This window comes from Manacus candei, unplaced genomic scaffold (assembly GCF_025592945.1).
Source record: "Manacus candei isolate 608988 ecotype Guabito, Panama unplaced genomic scaffold, ASM2559294v1 h1tg000051l, whole genome shotgun sequence".
NCBI classification, from domain to species: Eukaryota; Metazoa; Chordata; class Aves; order Passeriformes; family Pipridae; genus Manacus; species Manacus candei.
This window is the reverse complement of record NW_026138099.1, coordinates 4407408-4434640: the sequence shown is the minus strand read 5'-3', so window position 1 is coordinate 4434640 and position 27233 is coordinate 4407408. Positions and strand designations below refer to the sequence as shown.

The 27233-nt window shown below is 37.9% G+C and overlaps 1 protein-coding gene across 3 annotated transcripts in view; it reads right to left on the bottom strand.

Moving 5' to 3' along the window:
- Positions 1–27233, bottom strand: part of SLC24A2 (solute carrier family 24 member 2) — a 114727-nt gene that overhangs the window by 9414 nt on the left and 78080 nt on the right. For all 3 annotated transcript variants that reach the window (XM_051801423.1, XM_051801426.1, XM_051801425.1), the window contains 4 exons: positions 22457–22552; positions 20699–20787; positions 7511–7639; positions 285–374 (listed from right to left, as the gene is read on the bottom strand). In XM_051801423.1, coding sequence (XP_051657383.1) covers positions 285–374; positions 7511–7639; positions 20699–20787; positions 22457–22552 — 404 coding nt within the window. The remainder of the gene's footprint in view (positions 1–284; positions 375–7510; positions 7640–20698; positions 20788–22456; positions 22553–27233) is intronic.

Genomic DNA, 27233 nt, shown 5'->3' with positions numbered 1-27233 from the left:
ATCAGGAGAGAGATAAGGCTGTCACATAGAAGTATAAGTTATTGACAGACAGTTGCTGATAGCACTCATGTTACGAGAATGATCAAGTCCTGTAGACAGGAGAACCACAGCTCTCTGAACTACTTTCTACTTTGTGAGTAGTGATTTCCTTCATCCATAGTTGCAACTTCTAAAATAAGGCACTACTCAGCATGACAGAGATGATGGACTCTAATTCTAAATGATCTCTCACAGTGCAAAACATAACGTGGGGCTTTTATTTTGTACCAGTATCACATTCTTACCTGGTGTGCCCACCAGACCATTAAGTAAGAAAAGAAGGCAATCCAGCTAATAGAGCCAAAAAATGTGAGAGGAAAAAATTTTCTTGATGTCTGAAACACAAACAAAGAGAAACAGTAAAAACCTATGTTGAAGGATGACATGCCATACTCTTATTTGCTTCTCAAAATGACAGTGGCTTGTCATTTCTTCTGATGACCTGTTCTGAGCAAGTATTCTGGTCATCATTAGATGACCAAAATACATTCAAGAAAGGTAAGAAACTGAATTCCTACACTGGTATATATTTACCTATGCCTCATTCTTCCATACAAGTAACAACTTGTATGATAAATGGCAAATTTTGGGTTATCATTTGTATCATAATTTGTTATGATGCAGTTTGCATATGTGTTTAGCTGAACAGTGATTTGACTTCTAAATTTATTAATAATTTCATACTTATTCAGAATTAATGTTTTCAAATTGATAAAACAGGCATCCATACCTTTCCCTCACACATTAGTGACTTTGTGCAACACCTTTCACAATCAGTGTAACAAAGAATGCATATGGCAGAGCTAAAAACATACATATTGAAAATTATGGCATTTACTTCTCTCTATTACAATAGAAGATCTGCTAAAAACATATTTTCCATGCTTTGTTTTGTAGAGAAATTTGTTATAAAAACATACAAAACACAGTGAGACCCTTCAATGAATTAAAAATTCTGCAACACTTGAGTAACTTAATTTTCATTTTCATTGTCTCCCTTACTAATGTCAAATTTTGAATAGGTAGTGTTCTTCCAGCCAGTGAATTGGTTATATTCAGATTAACGATTTATTTTGGTTTCTGTTCTTCCCAATCTTTTAGGTTTTCCATATTTCCTGTTGACTAACTAACTGTTATGACAGGATCTATGTAACAAAAACAGATCGAGTTAACTACTACAGAAAGGAAACAGGACTGCAGTACTGCATCAGGCGATCACCATCTAAATCAATATAAAATTACATTTGTACTGTGAATGAATTCTACCAGTCTTGAATGAAACCATTATCTTTATGATCATGGACCTTCTGAACACAGATTCCTACCCCAGATGATTTCTAACATGTGACACTCAGAATCTACAGATTTTCATGAATAAGCACTAAGTCAGCCTGTGGAAGTAAGTTATACCACTCTGAATACCTGTTCCAGCTGTTGCTCAGTCCTGCACTACTTCTTCCTTTAGGTCCTTGATAAATTCACTTCCACTCCAGAATTTTTATGCCTGCCTTCACTGCAGTTCACACCACTGCTGCACCAGGAGACTCATTAGCTTGGGGATCATTCCTAGGTGCTGTGGGAGTAGACAGCATTCAGGGTTTTCCCTGAATGTGACTTTTGGAGAAAAAATACTATTTGGATTTTGCCAATTTACCTTTCTCAAGCCATGTCAAATACATCTTTTTTAGGGAGTTACAGAACTGCACAGCCAGCTTTTCTTGTATAACAAACACAAGAGGCATTTATATAGAACAGCCTCACATTTAGGAACTGATTAGCATGGCAGAACAGGGTGGCTGTAGACTAAGAGGTGGTCAGTGAGTTGGGCTGGCCATTAATGCTGGTCAAGCAGGAATGTCACTGTCTTGTCAGCTGAACCAGAAAACACTGAGGCTGGTCTGCAGCTCAGTGAAACTGTGTAGACTCTTTCTGCTGATGTAACTGGAATGAGATCAGGACGTTACTGGTGGGAAAAAACATAAAGTCAGCAATGGCAATTGTGCACACTCAGTTACAGGATGGGACAAATAGGAGGTCTGTATCTGCTCCAGAGGCAGATGCAGCTGTAGTTTGTGCTACAGAATATTTATTCATTCCCTGTGTGCACTTTGCATAATGCTAAATGTCCTCCTGAAACCTGAGAACGTAAACGTTGACTAACATGGCCTGTAGTACTCCACAGGTGAATATACATAGGAACACATATTAAAAATGTTACAGACAATGAGCTTATAATGTTTAAACCTACTCAGATGGACTTTTAAGTTTAAAATGAAAACTTTATATGCATTGGGGGACAGAAGACCTTAGTCTGAAAAGGAACATAATTTGAAATGAACACAAAGATGACTTTTAAAATAGTGATCTGACATCAGTGGGAGTAGAACTGAGTCTGGTAGGGATGATTCTAAACAGCAACTTCCTTTTTTAAAACTAAACACCTAGCACTTCTCTTTTTTTCACCATTCTTAGTAGCCAACTCTTTCAACTTAGAACATTTTTTGTCTTCCTTGTAAAAACCGGGATTTTTTGGGAACATATATGGCGAATGACATGAAGCAATACACTTATCATAAAATCTGCACTGAGCACCTTGTAGCAATGCAATTTGAATGATCACTTGACAACACTCAAGATACAAGCAGACACTGGCTTACACAAAACTAATACAACAAGAGTTGTACTGAGCAGTAATAGCTCTCTGATACTGTGATTATATATATATCAAATGGTTCTTGCCCAACAAGAAGACATTGCCTATCTGAATCAGACACCCACGTAATTCAGATGGCTAAGAATTATGAGTCAGTAACTTTGCAGCATGTGTACTCCTCTTCTGTCTTAGCTAATCATCTCCCACTAAAATTAACTGTTAAGCTGCAGTTCAGGACTAAGAGTACTTTAATAGGCTTAACACTTAAATTATCTATTTTAAAATGGGAACATTTAAACTCAAAAAGGGCAAAATTTGAAGCTTGTACATTTTACAGATGGTGAAATCCTCCTGGCTGCCAGGGCGCTGCTGACTCATATTCAACTTGCCATCGACCACGACCCCCAAGGTCCCTTTCCACAGCACTGCTTTCCAGAATCTCATTCCCCAGTCTGTATGAACATTCAGGGTTGCCCCATCCCTGGTGCAGAATCTGGCACTTTCTCCCCATTGATCTTCATCTGGTTTGTGATTACCTACTCTTCTAATTTTTTAAGGTCTCCCTGCAGGGCCTCCCCGGCTTTGAGACAGTCAACAGCTCCTCTCAGTTTTGTGTCATCTGCAAATTTGCTCAGTATCCCTTCCAGTCCTGCGTCCAAGTAATTTATGAAGATGTTGAAGAACACAGGGCCAAAGATGGAGCCCTGTGGAACCCCACTAGTCTGGTGTTAACCCATTCATTGCTACCCTCTGTGCTCGACCTGTGAGCCACTGCTCACCCACTGCATGATTTATCATGTGTTTATCCAGCTGTATGCTGGACATTTTGTCCAAAAGGATCTTGTGAGAGACAATATCAAAAACTTTACTGAAATCCAAAAAGATTACATCAACTGGCTTCCCTTGATCAGCTAGGTGGGTGACCTTGTCATAAAAGGAAATCAGGTTGGATAAGTAGGACTTTCATCTTGTGAAGCCGTGCTGGCTCTGACCAGTGCCTGTGTTGTGTTTCAGATGCTTTTCAATACTTCTCTGAATAATCTTCTCCATAACTTTAACGGGCACTGAAGTGAGACTGACAGGTCTGTAGTTTCTGGGGTCCTGTTTCTAGAGGTGATTGTCCCTGCTCTGCTCGGTACTGGTGTGGCCTCATCTTGAACATTGTGTGCAGTTTTGGGCACCACAATATAGGAAAGATATTAAAGTCTTAGAGAGCGCCCAAAGGAGGTGAACACCATAGATGCTGCTATCTAATTTGCAGATAGATGAAAATTTTAAAAAGCCATAATGAGAATGCTGATTCGTTTTCTGTATGCTGGGTTTTATTATAGAGTATAATAATAATCATGCTCGTTTTGTAACTAGTAACAGCATTCTTTTGAGCTATATCTCACTGTAACTCCCTAGCTCTCTGAAATACAGAGAGCTGCCAGTTCTAAGCATTTACCTAGAAGAACTGGTCAGAGACAGCAGATAGCAATATTTCTCTCTACCTCTTTTGGTAGCTATTGTTATGGTTGCCTTGTAAAGACAGAGTACCTAGCTTATTACCAGTTGGTTCTTTTGTGATCCTGGTAGCAGACAAACAAGAAAAGCCATGGCTCATTCAGTTTGTATGCTATTTTCCTTTAACAAAAGAGAAAGTATTTTCTAGTTTCATTGTAGATTAGATGGATTAGTACTATTCCTGTCCATAAGTAACCTTAAGGACACTTTTTTTTAATACATTTCTGTATTTCTTTCACACCAGTGTCTGAAAAACAGGACTATAAGTAGAAAAAATGATCCAAATATGAAGGCTTTCTCCTAAGAGCTTGATCCTGAAAGGTAGAGAGTACTTAATAATTTGCAAGGTAACTGTCTTAATTTTAGCCAGTATTATTACCAACATCTTTAACAACCTGAATGATTAATATATTTGTCATGTTAATAAATTTATCTGCATTGAAAAGTTTGATTTTTCTTTCACACTTAACAGTGCTTAATGGATTACTCAGAACTGGCTCCTCTAACTGGATCTGTACAGGAACATGTTGTCCTTGTCCCCTTGGTAACAGTGCATCTCTGTATGGCAACAAGAGTTCATGGAAGTTGTAACACTTTGTTTGTAATGAGAATTTGCAGAGTTAAAGTGAACTCCCCTATACTCCAGTGATTGACAGCAGGACCAGAGCCCCGATAGCCATTTTTCTGGCCTGTACCGCAAAGGTTGGACAGTGGAGTAAGGTTATAAACCAAAGACATGGTGTTCAATATCTGCTCCTGACCCCCTTGGGGCACCTTGGTCACATAGTTTTTCTTTCAATCTTTCAATATCTGTTACTGCAGGAGGTGGACAGTTACATATGTGACCTTTACAGAGCCATGAGGGAAATAAGCTATTAGTACAGGAAAAATACCTGTTACTGTTCAAAACACCTGAACAAAAACTTAGGTACAAAATTCCCCAAGGGCATATGTACCCCCAGGATACTGTCAACAACATAGTTGATGTTATAGTAAGGATTTTAATACATACTGGCTTATTGTCAGCAGGTGTTATTAAGGCACTAAACACATTAAAACATCTCAGCTAGTGAATCAGCTGACAGTTAGCTGAACTAATGCATAATCTACTCTAAGTATATAAAAATTTGCATATGTGTACACCAGAGCATAATAAGGCAGCAGGATTTTGCTAACTATAGAACTGGAGACCTAGTCGATGAAATAAAATTCCTAATGCTTCTAGGTTTCATGGAGCTACATATAGCTTGGTATAGTACAAGTAAATGCAAGCAAACCATCTCCATTATGTGGAGATAAAATATACATTCAAAAAGAGACTCTACGAGGAAAGAAGAACTCATTTTTTGAAAACTGGACATCCACAGAGGATGTCAAAGGCTCCATACAGTCTTTCCAATAAGTATATATCACACAAGTGTTCACTTTATATATCCTCATGCTAATCTGAGCATCCTGATGCAGAATTTTTGGTTTCTGACTAAAATTACTACACTTGCAAATAAAGCTTCTGATGGTAGACCTACCTAAAAAAACCCTATTTAAGTATTATTTTAGGTTTGTTTTAACTTTTGCCTCACAGATTTAAATGAAAGTTGTTTTGTGATACACATGCTGAACTGTGATATTGGGCTTTGTTTTTATTAGGAAGGAATCAGTGGGGATAGCACACAGACATAAGTGAGAATACTTTAAAGACACACTAATGAAGCATACTTGAAATTTTACATAGTTTATGCAATCATCTGGTTAATTCTTTGACAGTCATGTTCAAAGTAAGCAGCTTGTCATACTCATACAGCTTCTTACCTCTTCTGTTAATACTACATGTAATTGCAAACTGCATTTTTTTTTGTATAAAAAACTACTCTTTTCAGCAAATGAAGTTTTAAAGCTCTGTTGTCCACTTGCCTATCTGGCATATACAACTTTGCTTATTTTTCTGTGCTGTGGCAGGGTATTTTAGCTGCAGGATGTCAGGATGCCAGTTCTATTGTGAACAATACTAGTGCTAGTAATAATCACATGCATCACACAGTTGCATGCAACTTGTTGAGATAGTCACTTTCCAAAACAATTATTTAAAAAGCTGTTCTCATTTGTACAGTACAGAATATTGGATAAAGCTACAGGTCTACTGATGTTAACTTCAGATTTTCAAAATAATGCCCATACCTATTTCTCATTCATTTTGGACCAAATTATGAAAAAAAACTTACAGGTGTGGTTTTGAATGACAAAAGGAAGGCATAAATACAGAAATAAACAATACTGACATTCATTTAGTATGCTCTCTGTTACCAAACAAAAGTGATTAGCAGAGTTGTTTGAAATCTTTAAGAAAAGGAAGCTTAAATATTGGAAGAGAAAATGTCACTTTATAGCCTTCAAAAAACCTTTATGTAAAAACAAATCAGAGGTCTTATTTTAGCTTCTTTCTTGCGCTGAATTGCAGGTTTTTAGCATTTCCATTTAGGAATGGAAAGTTTTTCACTGTGCATGAGGAGGAAAAAAGAATTCAAGGTGTTGACTTATATGCTGTGCATCCCACTCTTGCAGCAGTTTTAAACCTGTTTTTGATCCAGAAAGGAAAAGAGATTAAAACACTACTACTAAAGTTTTTTTTTTAGCTCTTGAATTTCTCTGTTTTACTTTCCATGAGCCTTCTTAGTCAGGTGTATGTTTTGTATATGCGAGTATAAAATCGATAGGACTTGGTAACTTGTCACAGTAAATCCTTTGTTGTCAGTCTTACATTACTTAAAGCTGTGTTTGGGACAAAACTAGCAAGTATTTTACACATGAAAGGGACTTACAGATATTGTCCTAGTATGAAAATTACAAGATGATAAGTAGAAGACAAATGTCTAGTAGAACATGAATTTTAGAGAAATGCATATCATTATATTTTAAAAAAGGAGAAAATTTAGGCAGTCTAAAATCTTTCCAGTTGTATACTTTAGGGCACTGAAGAAGGACAGACTTATTCAGCACTTATGTGATATTCAGCAGAGATTCAGAAATACAGATGTGAAGGCCCCAAAGAAGTTCTCAGACCCTTCACTTTATGTTATAAAATATTATGAATATAAATTACAATCTTTATAGAGCTATTATCAACCAGTTGCTCATAAGCACCCATTTGCCATTTGAAGACTGATACTGTTACATCTTCTTCAAAGAAGAAACTCTTAAAAAAACCCTGTTAGCTCTATTTTTACATAAATCCGCTACAGTACTTTCTTAGCATTTAGCTAGGGATCTACCCTTTTGTGTAGAACACACGGCAATAATGCAACAACCGTTACTTACAGGTTTTCTAACATCTGGTAGGGTAGCCCACAGTGGAAAAACAATGGGAAACACAAAAAGATAGGTGAGCTGCTTGCGTCGGGTTTCAGGCCAAGCCAGGCTGAGAGGCTGCTCCTCATCCTCTTCATTCTGTAAGAAAAGCTGCAGTGAGCAGAATATCAAAGTGGATGAATGAGATTAGGGATTCTTCCAAAAGGAGTTCTGAGAATGGTGTTGTGTTGCAGTGAGAACCATGGACTCTGAAAACATTGCATTAACACCACACCTACCTAACAACGTTATTTAGAACACAGTAAAAATTAATCTGGCCAGACTGTGAGGTATCCCTGCAGCACAGGCTGCCTAAGGACGTACATTTGCGGCTGGTCCCTTGGGATGCACAGAATATTTCTGACAAGTGTTCCCACAGCTCTCCCTTGGGATGTGGGCTAGTCTAGTAAGGGATTAAGACATCTGCAGGCAGCATCAAGCCTGGCCATACAGATGAGAGAGAGAGAGAGAGAGAGAGACAGAGACAGAGAGAGAGAGACAGAGAGAGAGAAAGGGGGGGGGGAGAGGGAGAGAGGAAAAGAGACAGTGTGCGTGTATAGGTACATGTACACACTTCCACACGCATAGATATGCATATAAATATTTAAATGTGCATATAGATGTATACATATCTAACTTTTTAAGCTTTTGTGAGTAACTTAAAAAGTTACTATATAAATATGTGTCTGTATATGTACGTATTGTTTTGTTCGTAGGATCATTGGGTAATTCAGGCTGGCAGGCACCTGTGGAACTTCACTGTTGAACTGGTGTGGTCAAGCTGGACTGCTCAGGGCTCTGACCAGTCAAACTGTGAAACCATCAATGATGGAGATATCCCAGCCTCTCTGGGCCCCAACACCATCGCTGGGCTGTCCACATGAGGAATAGGCTTCTCCTTGTCTCCAACCAAAGACTCTTGTGTTTAGACCAGCCACAATGCAGCAGTGTTCTTAACAACTTGGTGCTAAAACTAAAGACATTCCTCTCCTATCGATGTAGCTGATTTTCACATTGATCTCTAGTCTCTATTTATGTGTAAGCTGCCTACCTGTTACAGAGTAGATGGATAGGAACTTTCTCCTGTGAGAAAACATTTGGCTGCCACACACTTCTCTTTCCTTAAACTGCTCCTCCTAACAAAATGGAGCCCTCCCAGACTGACAAGGAAGCAAGAAAAGTGGGCATGATTCAAGCTTTTGCATGTATGTATTGAAATAACTTTAAACTTCTAATATAGGTAGCTGATGTCTCCAGAATTGCACATCTATCTAACACATATCACAGTATAAGGCAACTGAAAAAATGGCCTAAATGGTTCTTTCACATAAATGTTTGTAATGCAAATGGTTAATCCTGTGGAAAGATTTCTAGAGAGTTCAGTGAAAACTAAACAAGTCCAAAAAAGAGCACCTGCTGAAAACTGTTTGAAAGCATGAGAAGTATACAACAATTTCTTCGTGTAGTGTTCTTGTTTTTTTTCTTTTGAAAAAAGATAGCAATTGAGACAGCTCTGCAATATGCATGTTATTCTTCCTATAGATTTATAATAGGTTTTTTATAATAAGTTTCTTATAATAGGTTTCTTCTGTCTTAAGATTGCTTACATAAACCTTATGACAATGATATATGAAGCAAACATTTGAATGACCACATCAGTTACTTTTTTCTAAGCAAAAGAGTTATTGATGAAATGTCACCATATGTTGGTATTGTTCATAACTTTTTCTGCTTACTGCTAACTTTGACTAAAGAACTGGTCTTAGTTATTCCACTATTATGAACTCTTGAATTGTTCAAATACCCAGCTACTTGACCTGATCAGTGCCTAGAAAAGCAAGTCCCGTTCTTAGCTCAGGATCTTCCACTCTGACGGTACCACCTGACACTGATGGTGTCAGGTGTCAGATAAATCCCTATTTATCTCTTGACACATTGACACATTGACAGGTTGCAGCTACTTTTGAGTTATGCATTGATGTCAACAGAAAACCATGTGTTGTTAATCCCTATACTTTGTGAAACTTCCAATTTGCATGACTGTAAGACAACAGTAAAGTGAAAAGGTCATAAAGGTTATAATATTAAAAGATTTTTAAAAGTGTATAGGCACAATTTGTCACACTCAACACAGTACTTTAAAGGCTCCTGAGCAGCTTAAGAGGCTAGCTTTTGCCTTTAGCTTTCAGTTCTTCACTGAAGAGGACAACCTATGCTTCACTGCTGCAATCTACTGAAGCCTGACTTTTGGGGAACTGTGCTAGAGCAGGAGTTTGTGCGGCCTCTTCCTGAAAAACAAATCCATTCCTTTTCCATTCTGGTAGATGCTACCAGGGTGGGAAAATCAACCTGAGATGAAGGCTCAGCTTTGAAATATGATGACTGAGATAAAACTGGGGTACAAAAGGACAGTTGAAGGGTTGCCTAGGTCACTCTTTCTGAATGGCCCATGTGTAATTCAAGCAGCAAACTCAGCTGGAATGAAGTTCAGTAAGTGACTGCTGCATAAACAGCACTGAGTGGCAAAGTACTTCCCGAATTGCCATCTTTAGAGATTAGCCATGATTAACAACCCTAGTTAATCACAACACAACTTTACATTAATCTGAGCTTGCATGTGTGTCTGAAAAATATACAGAATGCAATGTCTACATTGGTTCATGTAGGACTCTACTAGTACTCACTCTACTTCAACACCGGGTATCATTCTAGTCTCGTGGCTGTGTCAAATACCATTGGGTGTGCATGAGCACACAGGCAACATGAGTGGCTGTAGCAAAGGACCACAAAGAATTGCTTTTGTAGACTGCCAGATATCTCCTGAGAAACCTTGATCCATCTTTTGAGATCTTTTCACCTTCCAGTTGTCCTACCTCATCCTTCTCCCCAAGACAACTATCCCCAAAATATAAGGCCAAACTCAAGCTCATAGTGCAGACAAAAGCCTTTTTCTTGCTAGTTTAACTCCATGATGCATTACAGATGCTACAGAGTCAATATTCATTTCCTATTTTGTAAATTAGATTTGGCATCTAATTTTCAATGCTGACCTTCCAAAAATCAGTAGAAGTAAGGAAGTTCAAAGTATTTGTAGATCTAGCTTCCATGAATTTCAATGCAATATTGAACTATCCACTGAGGTTTAAGAAATGAATGAGAAAAATTTTGGCAGGTCTAAAACCACACAAATGTGAGTGTCATGCTGTGGACTAAGCAGCAGTGGCAGAAAATGACTCAGCACAGATTTATGGCAGAGATTATGTGCACTGTCAGCGGCTCAGCCTATCTGCAATGTTCATACTGAATATGCATTATCACAATTTGTAGAAACTAATACTTCAACTATAGTTTTGATTTATTTTAGTCTGTATGATGAAAATTCAATAGTTGCTGAGGTCCAGGCAGACAACACCTATCTTCCCTCATCTACCAAGTGTGTCAATCCATCATAGAAAGAGAAGAGTTGGTCATATTGTACCTGCCTTTCACAAACCCACACCGGCTAGACCTGATCCCCAAGTTGTCCTGCGTATGCCATATTATCGCACTCAAAATCATCTGCTCCATGACCTTCCCTGGCACCAAAGTCAGACTGCCAGGCCTTTAGTTCTCCAGATCCTCCTTCCAGCCCTTCCTGTAGATGAGCATCTCATTTGCCAACTTCCAGTCAACTAGGACCTCCACAGTTAGCCACTACTGCTGGTAAATGATGAAAAGTGCCTCAGCGAGCTCTTCTGCCAGCTCCCTCAGTACCCTTGGTTGGATCCCATCCGGCCCCATAGACTTGTGTGTGTCTAAGTGGTGTAGCACTAACCTTTTCCAATTGGATTACGAGGGCTTCATTCTGCTCCCCATCTCTGTCTTCCAGCTCAGGGGGCTGGGTACTCTGAGGACAACCGGTCTTATTATTAAAGGCACAAAAGGCAGTCAGTACCTCAGCCTTTTCCTCATCTGTTGTCATTATGTTTCCCCATGCATCCAATAAAGGATGGACATGGTCCTTAGCCTTACTTCTGTTGCTGATGTATTTGTAGAAACATTTTTCATTGTCTTTAACTTTAGAAGCCAAATCAAGTTCTAGCTGGGCTTTGGTCCTTCTAATTTTCTACCTGCCTAAACTCACAAAATCCTTGTAGTCCTCCTGAGCTTGTCCCTTTGTCCAAAGATCATAAACTCTCCTTTTTCTCCTGAGTTCCAACCAAAGCTCTGTTCAGCCAGGCCAGTCTTCCTCCCAGCCAACTCATCTTTCAGCACATGTGGGCAGATTGCTCCTGTACCTTTAAGGTTTCCTTCTTGAAGAATGTCCAGCATTCCTGGACTCCTTTGTCCATGAAGACTGCCCTCCAAGGAACTCTGGCAACCAGTCTCCTAAACAGGCCAAAGTCTGGCCTCTGGAAGTCCAGGCAGCAGTTCTGCTGGTCCCCTCCCCCTTAGTGCTCTGAAAAGGAAAACTATTCATTTCTTTGTCTCTGTGCCCAGGATGGCCTCTGACCACCACATCTCCCACTAACTCTTCTCTGTTCACAAACAGCAGGTCCAGCAGGGCACCTTCCCTGGCTTTGTGTGTCACAAAGCTATCTTTCACACAGTCCAGAAACCTCCTGCACTGTTCCCTCTCCGCTGTGTTGTCTTTCCAGCAGACATCTGGTAAGATGAAGTCCCCCACAAAAACAAGGTCCAGCAATCGTAAGATTTTCCCAGTTGCTTATAATATATTTTTGTCTGCCTCTTCATCCTAGTTGGATGGTTTATACTAGACTCCCATCAGGATATCTGTTTTGTTGGCCTTATCCATAAATACTTAACCTTTTAATCATCATCATCAAACTCTAGAAAGCCAAAACACTCCCTAACATACAGGGCTACCCCACCAGCTCTGCTTCCTTGCCTATCCCTTCCAAAGAGTTTATAGCCATCTATTGCATCACTCCGTTTGTGTAAGCAAGCCCACCATCTTTATGTTACTGCAATTATATCACAGTTTTCCATCTGCAAAATGGCTTTATATGCACTTTAGTTGGGCTATCAGTCCTGTCACATTTTTGGAGGAAGAAGTCTTAATTACTATGTGTCTGTTCCATTGTTCTTTATGGATTGACAATGCTTATGTCTTTGATGATGTGTGGATCTTCATCCACTAACTCCACTGAGATGGCTAAGATGCTGTGTGAATTAGTACAGGGACATCTCAAATGTGCTCTGGTGTACTCAGCACATCATGGAGCAGACTGAAGGACCTTACTAGCAGACTGAAGGACCTTACTGTGCCACCCTTATGCTTATCTCTAGCGTGCCTGGTTTTATCCCTTTCTTCCTTCAAATGCAGTTTAAAGCTCTTTCAATGAGCCCTGCTAACTCTGATCCTTTTGCCGCTTTGAAACAGATACATCCTGTCTCTCACCAGCAGGCCCAGTGTTGTTTAAACCAATGCATGATAAAAACCCCTAAATTCTGCTGGTGAGACCACTCTTGGAGTCAGTTACTAATCTTCTGAGTCTTCCTGTTCTGTCCCTCATCATTCCCTGCAACTGGAAAAATACAGGATAACTTGTGTTCCTCATCACTTAACCAATCATTAAAGGTTTAGACACAGCTGCATTAGAGCTGTGCCTCAGAAACCTCACAGTAAACAATATCCTCCTAAATATCTAATCTAAACCCATCCGATTTTCCAATTTCCCAGTAAATTTTTCCAAACAGAGGAAATGATGGCATGTTTAACATTATATATAGAGTGCAAATATATGGTGACATTTTCATCCACAACTATTTTGTTTATAAACAACAGCTTATAGCAAATTCCATCTGCCAAAGTCACAAGGTAGTCACTCCTTCTAGCAAACATCAGAAAATCAGTGTCTCCGTGGAGGTTTACACTCATTACTTTAGGGAAAAAATTGCTTTTCTGGTACAACGTTAAACAGAATTTTACACTTTTTTTTCCTGATGGTAGGACAAAATGGAAAACAAGTACAAAAAACCACCTCAAACTTACCAGAAATAGCAAATCTGCCACTGTTCACCAGCTAGTCTGTACTGTATAACAGCCATAGCATATAAACTATAAATACCATATATTCTGTTATTCTGTTAGTCCAACTAAAATGAAGAGCTAATCTGTAAATTCTGACTTGTGCATTCTGACTGCTGATACAACTAATCAATAAAGAATTAGCATTAGGACTCCAGAAGAAAGGAAACTGAAGACAGGGACTATTTGCAGTTCAATTTGCTTATGTCAAAGTACAGATATTGCACGACCTCTAAAGTGACAATTTCTTTTTTTACTTGATAGGGCTACAAAAGACTGTGCAGGGTTTTTTTTTTTTTCCTTGTTTGTTTGTGTTTGGTTTTGTTGGTTTGGTTTGGTTGGTGGTGGTGGTGATTTTTTTTTTTTTTTTTTGGTTGGAAATGAGCTCTGTACACAAATGTTCCCTGTCCCAGAGGTATTTGGTGATTTTCAGAATTGAGGTTGACTGTTTTATTTAGGAGGGCAAGTCTCACACTAATTTATTTCACTAGAAAGGCAGAGAGTATAGGTAATTGGAGCCCTACTGTGAACAGCCTCAAATCTCTGCTTTATGTTTCTTTTCTGTAAGCTGAATCACTAATTTATCTTCTCCTACCTCTCATTTGGAAAAAACTATTTGAAAAAAGGTGAAATAGTAAGCTAGTACAGCAGTATGTAATTTCTACAGGGTAACTAAGATAGAAAGCAACATCCTTACTCACGAACTCTTGAGTAAAATTCAAGCAGGGAGTAAAGTTAAATCCCTGAGCTTTCAGAATGCATTTGGTATATCTGGATATTCTCCTTAGGGCAGCTAATTTGTGCTAATCCTTGCTGTACTGTGAACTCAGTGAAAGGAGCTACCTTATGAGTGAACCTTATGGGAAGGAGAAAGGCTCAGGTAGATATTTGGTCCAGAATCTGCTATTGCTGCTTGTGTCCTCTTGGGATCTTGCACAAATAGGTAAAATCACAGCTCCCAGAGCTTATATACTAATTTTTATGCCCATGTTACTGCCAGCACTCTTTGGGGAATTTGAAAAGTAATACTCAGAATGTAATAGTCAAAACTGCAGTCAGCCCACCAGAAGATATAACAGCTATGGTACGATGGAGATAATTTTGAAGAATAAGCCTTTGTCTTCATGCCATTTTTCAATATCTTAGTTTTCAAGTAAGTCAAACTGCTAAACAGCAGAAAAAAATGTGGAATAGGCAGCTGAGTAGCCTTGGAAATATAAAGATCAATTCCTTTTCATGGCAACACCATTCTCTTTAAGTCACAAAGAGCTATACCAGCAAACAAGATGCAGACATTTACTTTAGACTGACTGTGGCAACTGAAAAAATGTTTGGGTTTAGGAAAATAATTTTTTTATGATGAATCAAACAAATATTAGGGATACCAGAATACATCATGGCCTTACAACAAATGCTGCTCTAATCTTCTCCACTCTGTCTCTATGAAATAGAAATGTTTAAGATAGCCCAGAATAAATACCCTGAGATGGAGAATGCAATGTTATTCCCACTCACACCATACTAATTTGATGCAAACAAAATTAGTACTCTAGGGTAGGGGAGTTATGTCCCCACCAGCACTCTGTCCTTGCTCTTTGGTGGGGAAGGCAAAAAATGCTCTACCAGACTGTTGCTTCGGTACGCAGATTAAATCCAATGAAAACAATGAAGCCTATGTGGCAACCTTCTACAACATACAAATTTTCTTATATTTCCATGGAAAAGTTATCTCTGACATGGTTGGTATGTAAACATTTTCCAGTGGGGTTTCCACGGAAACAGGAAAAACTGTGCCCATGTGTACATATGCATGTGTGTATGTGTGTGTGCGTGTGTGTAGGTGGGAGGGAAAGGTGTTATCTTCAGATTGGAAACTATTTTTAGGTAAGCCACAGGTTAAAACTACTATCAAATGCTTGTTAAGAATGTGGTGGGGATGGGGCACGGATAAGGGACACAACTGGACTTCTCAGAAGGATCATTCTCTGAAGGACACCCTATAAAATGAGATACATTTAATGAGACACTAAGTATCCTTTTAGTCTTCTTTCCTTTTCTTACACATTCTTGGTACCACTCTGAAGTTTTATGTAAGAGTCTTCTTTGTGGCAACCTGCTAAAGGTTAAGAGACAGAATGCCATAAGTAGAACAAAATCCCCAAGGAAGATGCAATATTCAGCAGAAGGGAATTTCTGGCTGCAAGTAAAGTAGTAATGTCTTAAAGACCTTATGGTGGAAGGAGATATTACTCCCTGCTGTGCTGGTTAGGGGATGGGACAGAGGCCACAGTCGTCTGTCCTTCTAAGCTGATGATCCCTATTTTATCAAAGTGTAGGATATTGGCTGCTGCTTACGGTTGGAGTGGGGTGATATGTCTTACTGTCTGGCACAAATGACTGGGCTGCTGGGCACATTTTCTGTGCAGCCTTTTTGTATTTCTGCAAGCAGCATCAGGACAGATTTTTTCTTGTTGCTCAGGACAGCTGAATTTCCCTGGAGGAGGGTCGAATAACAAGAATGGAGTTAAGGTCCTGGGAAAAAAGGAAAATGAAGACAGTGGAGTTTGGAAGAGACAAATAAAGAAATTAAACCAAAAAACCCCCTGCAAATTAGGTGAAATACACCTAGTTCATGGTACCTTGCAGAAGACATTAACTGACAGTGTTCTCAACTGTCTTGCGTGGTGTTTCAGCCTTGTGTAAGTGGAAAAGAAGGAAAGGAGGAAAGAATCTGGAAAAACATATAAAGATGACCAAAAAAAGCCCACAAAGAAGCCAGGAGAGGTATAAGGAAAACTAAATCGTGGCAATTGGAGTACTACACCTTTTAAAATTAAGTTTATTTTACAAGTATAGGAAAATAAAAATACAACATAAAAGTTATTTTTTCTCCTTTTCTTGCAATCTTAGCCTGAGACCTTCTTTTTTACAAGCTCAGCTTCATAATTTTAAAATAATAAGGGGCTTATAAGCATTTATGTGCATATTCTATTTTTACTAGCAGAACATAGAACATTTAATGTACTTATTTTCTGACATTTCTAACTTCAATATAGAAACCGATATTCTAAAATGCTTGTGTCTAGGAATTTAGACCCAGGCACTATAATCTGCAACAGTGAAAGATAAGAAAAAACCCAGAAATATTACTATGATTGTTTTGCAAGAGGGAAAAGCATGTAGACCATAGTGGAACTTGATAATGGAGGAGAAAGAATTAGATCCTTATGCAGATCTTCTGTATTCTCACTGCAAACATCTTTTGGGATGACCTGCTATGTGAGTATACCCATTGCACAAACCACAGTTTTTAGGACAAAATTTTTTCCCCCAAAGGTGTATTTGAAGCTTTGTTCATCTAGATTGACAGTGTCTCCAATTTTCACAGTTATAAATTATCATTACCGTGACATGAAGGCACTAACAGTAAGTTTTTTTCAGAGATTTATTCAGCGCTTATGGATCACAAAACCTCATCATGAGATTATACAAGTGGAAAATTGGAGAGAAGGAAATTTATACTGTACTTCCAAATTCTGACACCACAGCATTACTCCTTTGCATTGGAGTAAGCTAAAATCACCAAAACTTTGAGCCATCTGATTGAATTCTACTTAGGAACAGAGCCAAACCATGTTGTCCGTGTAAAGTGGAGAACACTTGGTTACAAAAACATCAAAACTGAAAGGCATTTGTAGGTCAAGACTCAGCTGTTATGAGCACGTTCTTGTTGCCCAATTTTAATGAGTGAGTTTTTGAAAGAGAAGGAGAAACTACTGATAAGAACTGGCTGCCATACAATCCTGTGTCTCCAGTATTACTTCTCAAAATAGTATTAGGGGATTGTTATTTTTTATTGTGACAGCAGACACATGTAATCCTTTCATTCAGATTGATGGACCTAAATCTGCAGACTCATTCCTCCACCAGTTAAAAAACCTCCCTGCTTGCTCCTATTGTGTCATTTGGATAAGGATAAATAATGTATCCCACCTCTAAGACATAAGAATAGTTGTTCAGAACGTCCTAATACTTGCTGAAATTAACATAGAAGTTCCAAAACCTGCCTCACTGCAAGTTTAAAATATCTAAAGGGAGATGAAAGGAAGATATTGCTGAGTAATGTACTCTTGCAATAATTTTCCCTTCTTCCCCTGCTGTTGCTTGAAATTGAAACCATTGTCTCAAATGATGAAGCTCTGTGGCCTTGTGGGTTTCTGAATAAGCCTAGGAAATTCTTCATTACAATGTAAAATGATAGTATGTGGACACTGCTGTGATACGCAATTGCTTAAGATTGCCTTTTCTTATTGTTTTCACAGAACTATCTCAGTGGAAAAAAGTCTTACAGAGCAAGACTGGTTTCCTCCTTAAGCTACTGAACTCTATTAGAGTCAATTAGAGTTTTTATGTATCTCACAGACTGATCTACATAATAGGTTACACCAGGCTATGCCATCCCTTACTGACCTTTGAGAACAAATGTCTAAAAGCCACTCTGCTTCGGACTTTGGTGTATTTTTCTTTTTTTTTTCCCCCTGAATTTAAAAAATAGTCTAAGGACTTATTTCACTCCAGCCATGAGAAAGGACTCTCAAAAGAGGATCCAAATGGATCCGAAATTTGATCTTTCCTTACTGTAAAATGTTATGTTGAAGTGTAGTGCTGGGAGTTTCTATTATATAGATTTTACTCACTTCATTTATATGAGAGTAATGTTTTGTTGGGCTGACAAGGATCTTTAAGTGTCATGATAGTCTCAAAATTTAGATTAACAGAAAAGGTAATTTAATGTTCTACTATGCCCTCCTTTCCTTGAGTGACTCATTATAATTACTGATCATTCATGATATCAAAACCTATCCATCTCTTTTAGATCCTTGATTCCGATTCTCAGTTTCTATTTCCAGAGACAAAATTACTGCAAACAGTGAAGAATTAACGCCATCTGCTAATACTTGGTGCACTAACACACCAGTTGGCCAAAATCATCTTGTCATTTCTCCCATCTCCAGCTGTATAAAGCAAATACAATCTTTTCCCAAACATTCACCCTAGTACACATTGCTGTGTGATTTTTTCCCAGTATTGCAGAAAAAAAATGGATAACCTCTCCCTATTTTAAGCATGTTTCAGTAAAAAATAAGCTCCTGGTGAGGAATAATTGTCTTTAAGAAGCCAAAAGACATAAACACACTCTGTTACTTATACACACCTGATTTTTCCTTTGCAGAACCTTTCAAGAAAAAAATTTCAGTTACTTGCTCAGATCATGAAGAAGGCAATATGGTCTCTGATTTGAACTAACAATATTGTTAAACCATAAATAAACAAAACTAAATAAAATATCAAAATCTAACCCTGGTATGATTCAAAACAAACCATGGTCATTACACAGCTCATCCCACTTTTAATAAGTTGTCATAGTTTGAAATTGGCCCCCCTGAGAGGCTGGGGGGGCTCAGAGGTGATTGGGTGCCAGGACAGTGTTCCCTGGAGAGCCAGTCACCACTCACGTTGTTCGCTTCTGCTCAAAATCATATCTCACAGCACCGGAAGCTGTTGGCAGTTCTGTCTTGGTTGTTTTGCTGTTGGTGTCTGCTGTGTGTAGGTGTTGAAGGCCAGGGGGTGGCTGGGCTCCCTCTCTTCCCCTCCAGGAGGGAGAGGGGAGCCCTGCGACCCCCCCCACTCAGCCTTTGGCTAGAGTTAGTCAGCATTTGGAGTGTGTGCTGTGGAAGAAGAATTCACAGCACCTGAGGTAAGAGGAGAGAGGTAGGCTTTGCAGCCAAGCCCTCTTCCCCCTCCTTTTCTGCAGTGAAGCTGTAGAGGGGGGCTTTTCCTTTCCCTCCACTGTCAGTGGAGGAGAGGCTCAACATTGAAGCTGAGCCAAAAGACAGGCTGTGGAAGTAGGCCCGGCACTCGGGAGAGGAGTCCTGGGCGAAATTGGAGGCGAACCAAGAGTTTGAGAGTTGCCTGCCAAAGCTGACCAGGGGCAGCTGAGAGCTGACGTGGAGGAATGAACATTCCAGGGCACAGATGCTTGATAAGCTGCACTGCAGCGGCTTACGAACCAGGCGGAAACACCAGATAAGGGTGGTAAGGTTTGGAGACTTGGCAGGGAGCCAGCTTCAAACCATATCAAAGGGGAAGCTCATTTTATGTCATAGTTCACTGCTCAGCCATTTCCTGCAGTCTGTCTTTTGTCATTATAGCCTAAAAAGAAGGCTAAGAAGTAAAGTGTATAAACTAAACTGTTATAAAAGTTTATGTGTCAAGGATTCTTTTTACAAAACTTTCTCTCTCTACGCAGCTTTTGATGTCTGAGTCTAAAAGAGCAGTGGTCAAGTTTATAAAAATCAATCATTACCTTTTTTTCCACTTACGGGAGGTGGTATTAATAATTTTTTTTTAAAGTTAAAAGACATTAAAAAGAGCCTGACAAGACCAAATTTTGCAGCCAGGTACTCTTGAGAATTACAACTTATTTCTTACTTAAGAAAGAAGATAACTGTATAGCTATTTCAGTAGCCATTGTGCAAGTCAAGACATAGTTACTCATTATCTACCAAAGATATATGTTAAAATAAATACATTTAAGTGTTTGATTACTTCTTTTGCACATTTTAACTATATGCAATACGAGTCATAGAAACAGTAATATACTGCTATTTCATTCGGCCTAATTTTTTATTTGTCTCAAGATAACAGAAGGCACGATGGAGAAGTTTGTTTACAGCTTCTCTTTTACAATGAATTTTCACCATCCCATGATGCACATCATGATAGGTTCTCTTAGAAGAACATGTTTTCTGCCATGTGTGTGTTTTGTGCAATTTCTATTAGCTATATTTAGGACTGCAGACATATCTGATAAGTAAAAATACGTTTCCTAAAAGAATGCATTCTAGATTACCATCTTACCTTACACTGAAGGGCAGGGGCAGAAGAACTTTTATATATGGCAAACCATACATTTGGTTCAGTTGTAAATGAAGATTAAATGTATTTTAGACAGTTCATACTAACAGCCTCTTTCTATTAAGATGTTTACTTTCAGTGAAAAGCACAATCAAGCATGCAATATGTTTACCAATACAAGAATAAAAAGAATAAAAAAAGTCATTAACCTCTTCTTCAACATTATGGGCGATTCCATTCTGCACTGGTCCTGAATCACTCGGTGGTGTTACTGCAACTTCCACTTTTGCACCTTTTTCTGTGGCATCGTCCATAAATAAGAGTGGGAAAACAAGAGATCAGAATATTAAATAACAAATCTGCTGGTGAAACAGCTGTGATATGTCTAGTCTGAGTAAATCATCAAATACTAAAGGTGGGCCAACATCTGCTTTTAAAGGAGAGAGACAAAAATTTTGTCTTTCATTTGATTAGTACACATTTTGAATAAAAATCTTATGAGGGGTGAGCTAGCATTTGAAGAAACTATTTTATTGGCACTCACTCGTGCCCTAGAAATATTTAAATGCATTGCAATATTCAGTGCTCTTTGTTTATTCATAAACTAACTGAGCCTAATACTTGAGGTAAAAACTGACATATAGCACTCACCGCAGACATTCTAGAATGCAACACGTTGCATTTACAGGTGAGGGGATACGTTCAATGATATAACTTCTGTAACACACTAACCCCTGCAATTAGTAAAGTTACTTCCAAGCTGTAATCATGCTGTCTCTCATACAAAAATGTGGGAAAAAAGTAAACAGATGCTATAATAACATCCAATAACAATGGATGATCTTTAAAGCAGAATCCTGTAGTCCTTGTGCTAAACTTCTACTGGAATTAAAGGGATAAAGTTGGGCCTTTGATTTCTGATGCCAAATTTATTCAAATTTATTCTTACTTTGACTATCTTGGAATTCTCTAAGCAATAATTACCTCTTTAAGTAGGTACTACATAAAAATGTCAATGGCCAAAAATCCCTTGGACAATATAAAGTAAAGCAGAATAGCAATATGAAATCTCTAACTCAAGTTCAACATGCCTTATGGTATGCTCTTGTGCATAAAAGCTGTCTAGTTACATTACTGCTATCCTGAGATTCTTCTAAATTAAAAATCTGAGATTACAGCCACAGCGAAGTGCCAGACTATCTGTAATTATTTCAGTATATGTGTGTTGTCTCTTAACCTCACAGTCAGCATTATGGTTTATTAACAGACTGTACCATTCAACTGCCTGATTTTGGAAGCAAATAGTATGTAAACATAACACACAAAGTCAGAAAAAGTGTCAAGTAATAAAATAATTCAGATTCTATTGGACACATTTGTATGTGGTTTTCTAAGGCTGAGATTGTGCTGAGGTAGAGAAAATGTGACATAGTACAGATTTGCTTTTAGCCAAGGAACTTCTGAACTAAAATACAAATTCTTACCTTAATGGAAAACCACATTAAGCCAATTCTGCACCATTAGCAAAGATGGGCCTAAATGACTCCCAGCCAGCAGTATCTTAAATCAAATCTTAAATATGAAGGTTGATTCTTTTTGTGACCAGAAGGCTGGTACTACATAAAACACATATTCTCCTAGAGCAGCTCAGTAAATTGATTAAACTTCCATATATAAACTGCAAGTAAGTTTTGCCTGTCTATTTCTGTCACTTCAACACATTTCCAAAATCAGCATTGCTTTTTGTTTTCAACCTACCAGGAGGCTTTCTATATGCCTTGACTGACTTTCTTTTCTTGTACTCAACTCCTGTCCCATCCATAAATGGGACAGAGAATCAGAATATTTCTACTAGAATAGCATAAATGATGTAGAAGGAGAAATTAATGACTAAGGATTTTCAAACAAAATAAAGCAGTGAAAGCAGCTCTCAGGAACAGGTGATAAATTTGTACTGCTGCACTCACCATGATTAGCAGCTCCATTCTGCCTTTCACTGTCTTCCACCTGGCACTTCTTTTTGGCAATCTTATGCAGAATTGAGGCCCTTTCCTTGAACTTTCCTAAAAGAAAGCATTGTTATTATTAAAATGCAGCCATTTGGAGAAGCAAAGTTTTTTTGCCATAGCGTAGACTCCAGAGATCAGTGCTGACAATCCATTTCAGTTCCTCCTCAAACAGCAAATATGCTATTAAACACTATCTCATGTTCCCATCTATAGGTTTTTTTTTTCTTTTAAGTGGAAATAAAAATTTAGTCTTTTTTTTCTTAGAATTCAGTAACAAGTAGAACAAGAAATTGAAAACAAAAGCTATGATTTTTCTTTGGAAGAAGTGAGTAAAGTTCCACCTATAAACATGTTGGTGTAAGAATTCAGTCCAAATAGAAGATGAATAAAGATGAATAAAGATATAAACAAACACAAAGTTTCACTTCTCAATTAGTAGGATAGTAACACAAAATTTCAGATTAACCCATATATTGCATCATAGCGACGGTGGTCAAATTTGTCACTTTGTACTCCTCTATGTGATTTCTACAGGTACTTCAGAAGAGGAAGAACAAACCTTCACAATACATGATTTTCATATCAGATTCTCAAAAGTAAACTTTCTTCTAAACCTGCCAGGGGTTTTTTTGTCTTCCATGAGGTTAACCATGCAGCTCATCCTCTACATTGTCTCCAGGACAACACATCCTATCATAACAGAGGTCCCAGCTTCTGTAACTATTGACCACTGAGTCCAAATGACATGTTCAAACTTAGCAATGTCAAAGATGTCAAATATTAAGTGAAGTGAATCCTTTCTCTGCATTGGTTGATCTTTCTGTGTAAGGACTCTTTGGACACCTTTATGACAGCCTATATTTTGTATAAAAATGATGTATCTGCCTTCATTTATTGTTATCCCCATTGCTATTGTACTTTTAATATTTTAAAATATTTTTCAAAAGTTTGACTGGTGGCTATCATACAGTATGCTTCTAATTAAGAACACTATTACAACACAGGGTCTGTGGCTCTTTTAATTCTTCATCTCCATGTACAAAAATGCCCTGAAAACTGTTGGTGTCCCTGCAGCAAAACCAGCGCAGACTGAGGACCAAAAGATATTTCAGTAGAATCATATAATAGACTAACACTGGAAAGGAGAAGTAAGAAGTCATGAATGAATTCAGTTATGCAGATAACAGTCACTAGTTTCCAAGCTAATGAAAGATACACAAGAATAAATCATTAGTCATGAAAGAAATCCCTCCCCACAAATGGAAGTTTCAAACCCCTATACCCATACTTGTATGTGTGAAGAAGCATATACCCAGGGACTAGCAGCCAGGAATTATTCACTGGGAAGTGGAATTAATTTCTCAACAGCAAACCACTTGGAAAGTAATAAAAATACCACAAATATTTAACAAGCAGTACTTCCTTTCTGCAGTCCTTATCTTTTCACAAACACATCGTGCTCCAAAAAAAAATAAATTAGCCATTCACAATGTTTTGCAAATATTAATCTTCTTTGGCACCTAGAGTAAAACACTTGCAGAAGAATATCTAAGCACAATCATAAATAGCAAGGCATCTCGTTATTTCAGCACACAGGGTCAGAGGCAGATGTTTTAGTTAGAAGGTGAAGAAGAAACAAAGGGTTAAAGAGAGAAAAAGAGAAGGAAGGAAGGGAGAGAGGGAAGGAAGGGAAGGAGGGAAGGAAGGAAGGAAGGGAAGAAGCAAAGAAAGAGAAAGAAAGGAAGGAAGAAAGAAAAAGAAAAGGAAGAAAGAAAGGGAATTGTTTGGGATATCAGATAAGAGAAAGAAAAACCAGAAAAAATGCACATCATTATTTCCAAATATTTGAAGTCAAAATGCTAAGAGTCACGGCTGCTCCTCACTTCTTTTGAAATACTGGGGGCATTTAAAAAGTGCTTATCCATAAGAATGTGTGTAAATACTAACAGGTGCCTGTTGTAATGTCAGTTTGCTAAAGGATTGTGCTTTTAGACTCCAAGTCAGCTTCATATGTTTGAGAATTCGGCTTGTGATGCCCCAAATACACAAATGCATTTTTTGCAAACAATGAAGATGATGCAACTGAGACATTTTCTAAGAAATGTCTGTGGAGCCATCCATGTCATCCAATGTCTGTGGAGCTATCCAACTACTCCAAGATGCTGTAGAACCTTTCAATTAAAGGTTGAATTTTAAAAGTTAATTAATATGATGCAGAATTCTATAAGGATATTCTAGTATTTTGTTTGAGATTGTTTGAAACTGTTTAGGTTAGCCATTATTGAACTGAAAAGAAAATGCCTCCACAGAGATTCACACTGGTTTAGATTAGCTTAATTGAATATGTCCTCCATTTTTTTCACATTTACAAAGACCTCTCACCATCTTTAGGAAGAATTTCTTACATTGACTTTTAGCAATTGTAAGTTACACCACTTCATTCAAGACACTGTTGCACAGTTGTAAGTCACTGTCATGGAAATTAACATCAACATTTGAAATGGAAGATGTATTTTGGTTTATTTTTATTTCCCAGTACATGCATCGTTCAGTTTACATTGCTTTATATCTTACCTTCTATTTGTTTCACTCAGTGTAGGTTACAAAAGTGAGAGGAAATGATTTAAAGACATTATCGACCATCAAAAACATTAAACTAAGGAAAGTAATAGTACTAGCCTGCATGAAGACAGCAAGATATAAAAAGACAGCAGAGCTATGCTTTCTCCTTCCCTTTTTTGGCCATTTTCCTCCTTTAAACCAAATCAAAACTTGTTGACTGAAGGGGAAGCACAGAGCCACCAGGAGAAATGACCAGTTGAGGATATTTCTAAGTAATTCAAATTTTCAGAAAGCCACTAAGGTCAATCTTAGGCACAGATCTTCTCTCATGTCTTTTTCCTTATCTTTAGCTGGGGTAACTAAAATAATCCACAGGAACTTTGTAGTTTACAACTCTAGAATAATTTATTTTCAGTCTTCTTTAATAATCCTATGTACTATGGGTTTGACTACCTAATTCTCATAGTAGCTGTTACTGTGAGAGTTTAGGTGCATGAAAATGCTGGATCCCATGGACCTAAAGTAGAAAAGATTGCTATAGAAAATTCTTAGTTAATCTAGGTTTGCTGAACTCCAACAGATTTTGCAGCTCATTTTGGTTTGCAAAGAATGGAGTGGAAGGAAGAGGAGATCAAGGCCAGGTGATAAGTAAAGAAAGTAAATTAAAACTCAATTAATTTTATTTGAATATATACAAACAAATCAATATTGTGTAATGTAGATATGCCTTGATTTGCATGAGTAACTCCAGCTGGCATCAGTTGACAGAGATTCTCCTTCTGATAAAGGATATATTAAAAAGCCAATCCTTTAACTACAGCCTAAACTGCAGACTGCAAATTCCCTGGGTCAGAAAAGTCTTTGATTTGATGAGAAAATAGTCTTCAGAAATTTACTCTTGGCCATTAGGCTGTTATCTAATTGCATGTTGCAGCCTAATCATTAATTTTTGTCCCTGATTGTTGTGATATAGCAGCAAGAATAAATGAGCCTGTGTTTCTCTACTGGAGGACAGAAAGATTACTCTCTATCTCCACTCAGGGCTTGAGGACCTGGACTTTAGGATGTACTTTATTAGAAAAAAAACAACCAGTGGGTTTGTAACTGGATTTATGTGTTCCTGTGACTAAGTTGCTGTACAAAATACGTAAAAACCTCAGTCCAAAAAGGAAGAGAAAGAAGAAAAGGGGTAATGCAAATAAGCGTGATGCAGAGTAATAGCGATTATACTTCTGAAAATCAAAACACAAAGTACAAAATGTAGCACACTTTGATCGAAATACAACTTCTAGGATACACTATTCACTACTTAATCTATGAAAGACAAGTGAAAATGATGAAAATAGTTGCTCTTGAGAAGGTAAACTATCACAGACTCTTGTGTTAGTATTTCTAAAGACAAAGAGCTTCCTATTTGTTTTTGCTTCCTGATTTTTGCTGTTGCTACAGTATGGTCCTGAATTATTTATTCATGAGAAGTGCTTTCTGAGATGATATTGAATATTAACAGCATTACTTCTGCATAGGTACAGTAATAATAGATATATATGTATGTATCATAATTTGGTAGGTGTTTCCTCACAAATAAATACATGTAATTGTCAATAGATATTTATGAATTTCAGAAGACTACTTTTGAAATAGTAGATTTAATACTTCACCATAAAAATTAGAAATCTTAAAATATCCAGGTTTAAGGTTACAAAGAGAAATTACCTTTGCATCGTGATTGTAAGGGAAGACTGAGATGAAACATACTGCAAAAGCTTTAACTCTGGTAGCCGTATCTGAGTGGCCCAGGATAATGGCTCATTTCAGGTTCTCCAGAAGTATATTTAAACAACATAGACATCACTGTTTGCCTGGTTAAATCTTCTCTCAGATATCTTTTCTTATACTGGTGCCACCCCTATGTACTAGATACTTAATCTGGAAAATGGAGGGCAGCGAGGCAAGACTGCTCTATGAGCTCAGGCCTGCCTCAGGAGAAAACAGCATCTTCCAACAACAGGCACAAAGGTAAAAGGAATTGTCTTCCACAGACAGCCCCAGAATAGTATGGTTATATTGGTGTATCAACAACAGATACAGAAGATGGGAAATAGAAGTTATTACTTCCCACTCTTCCGACTCCAACACAAGAAATGATTAAGTCATGTAATGAAGGTTCTCT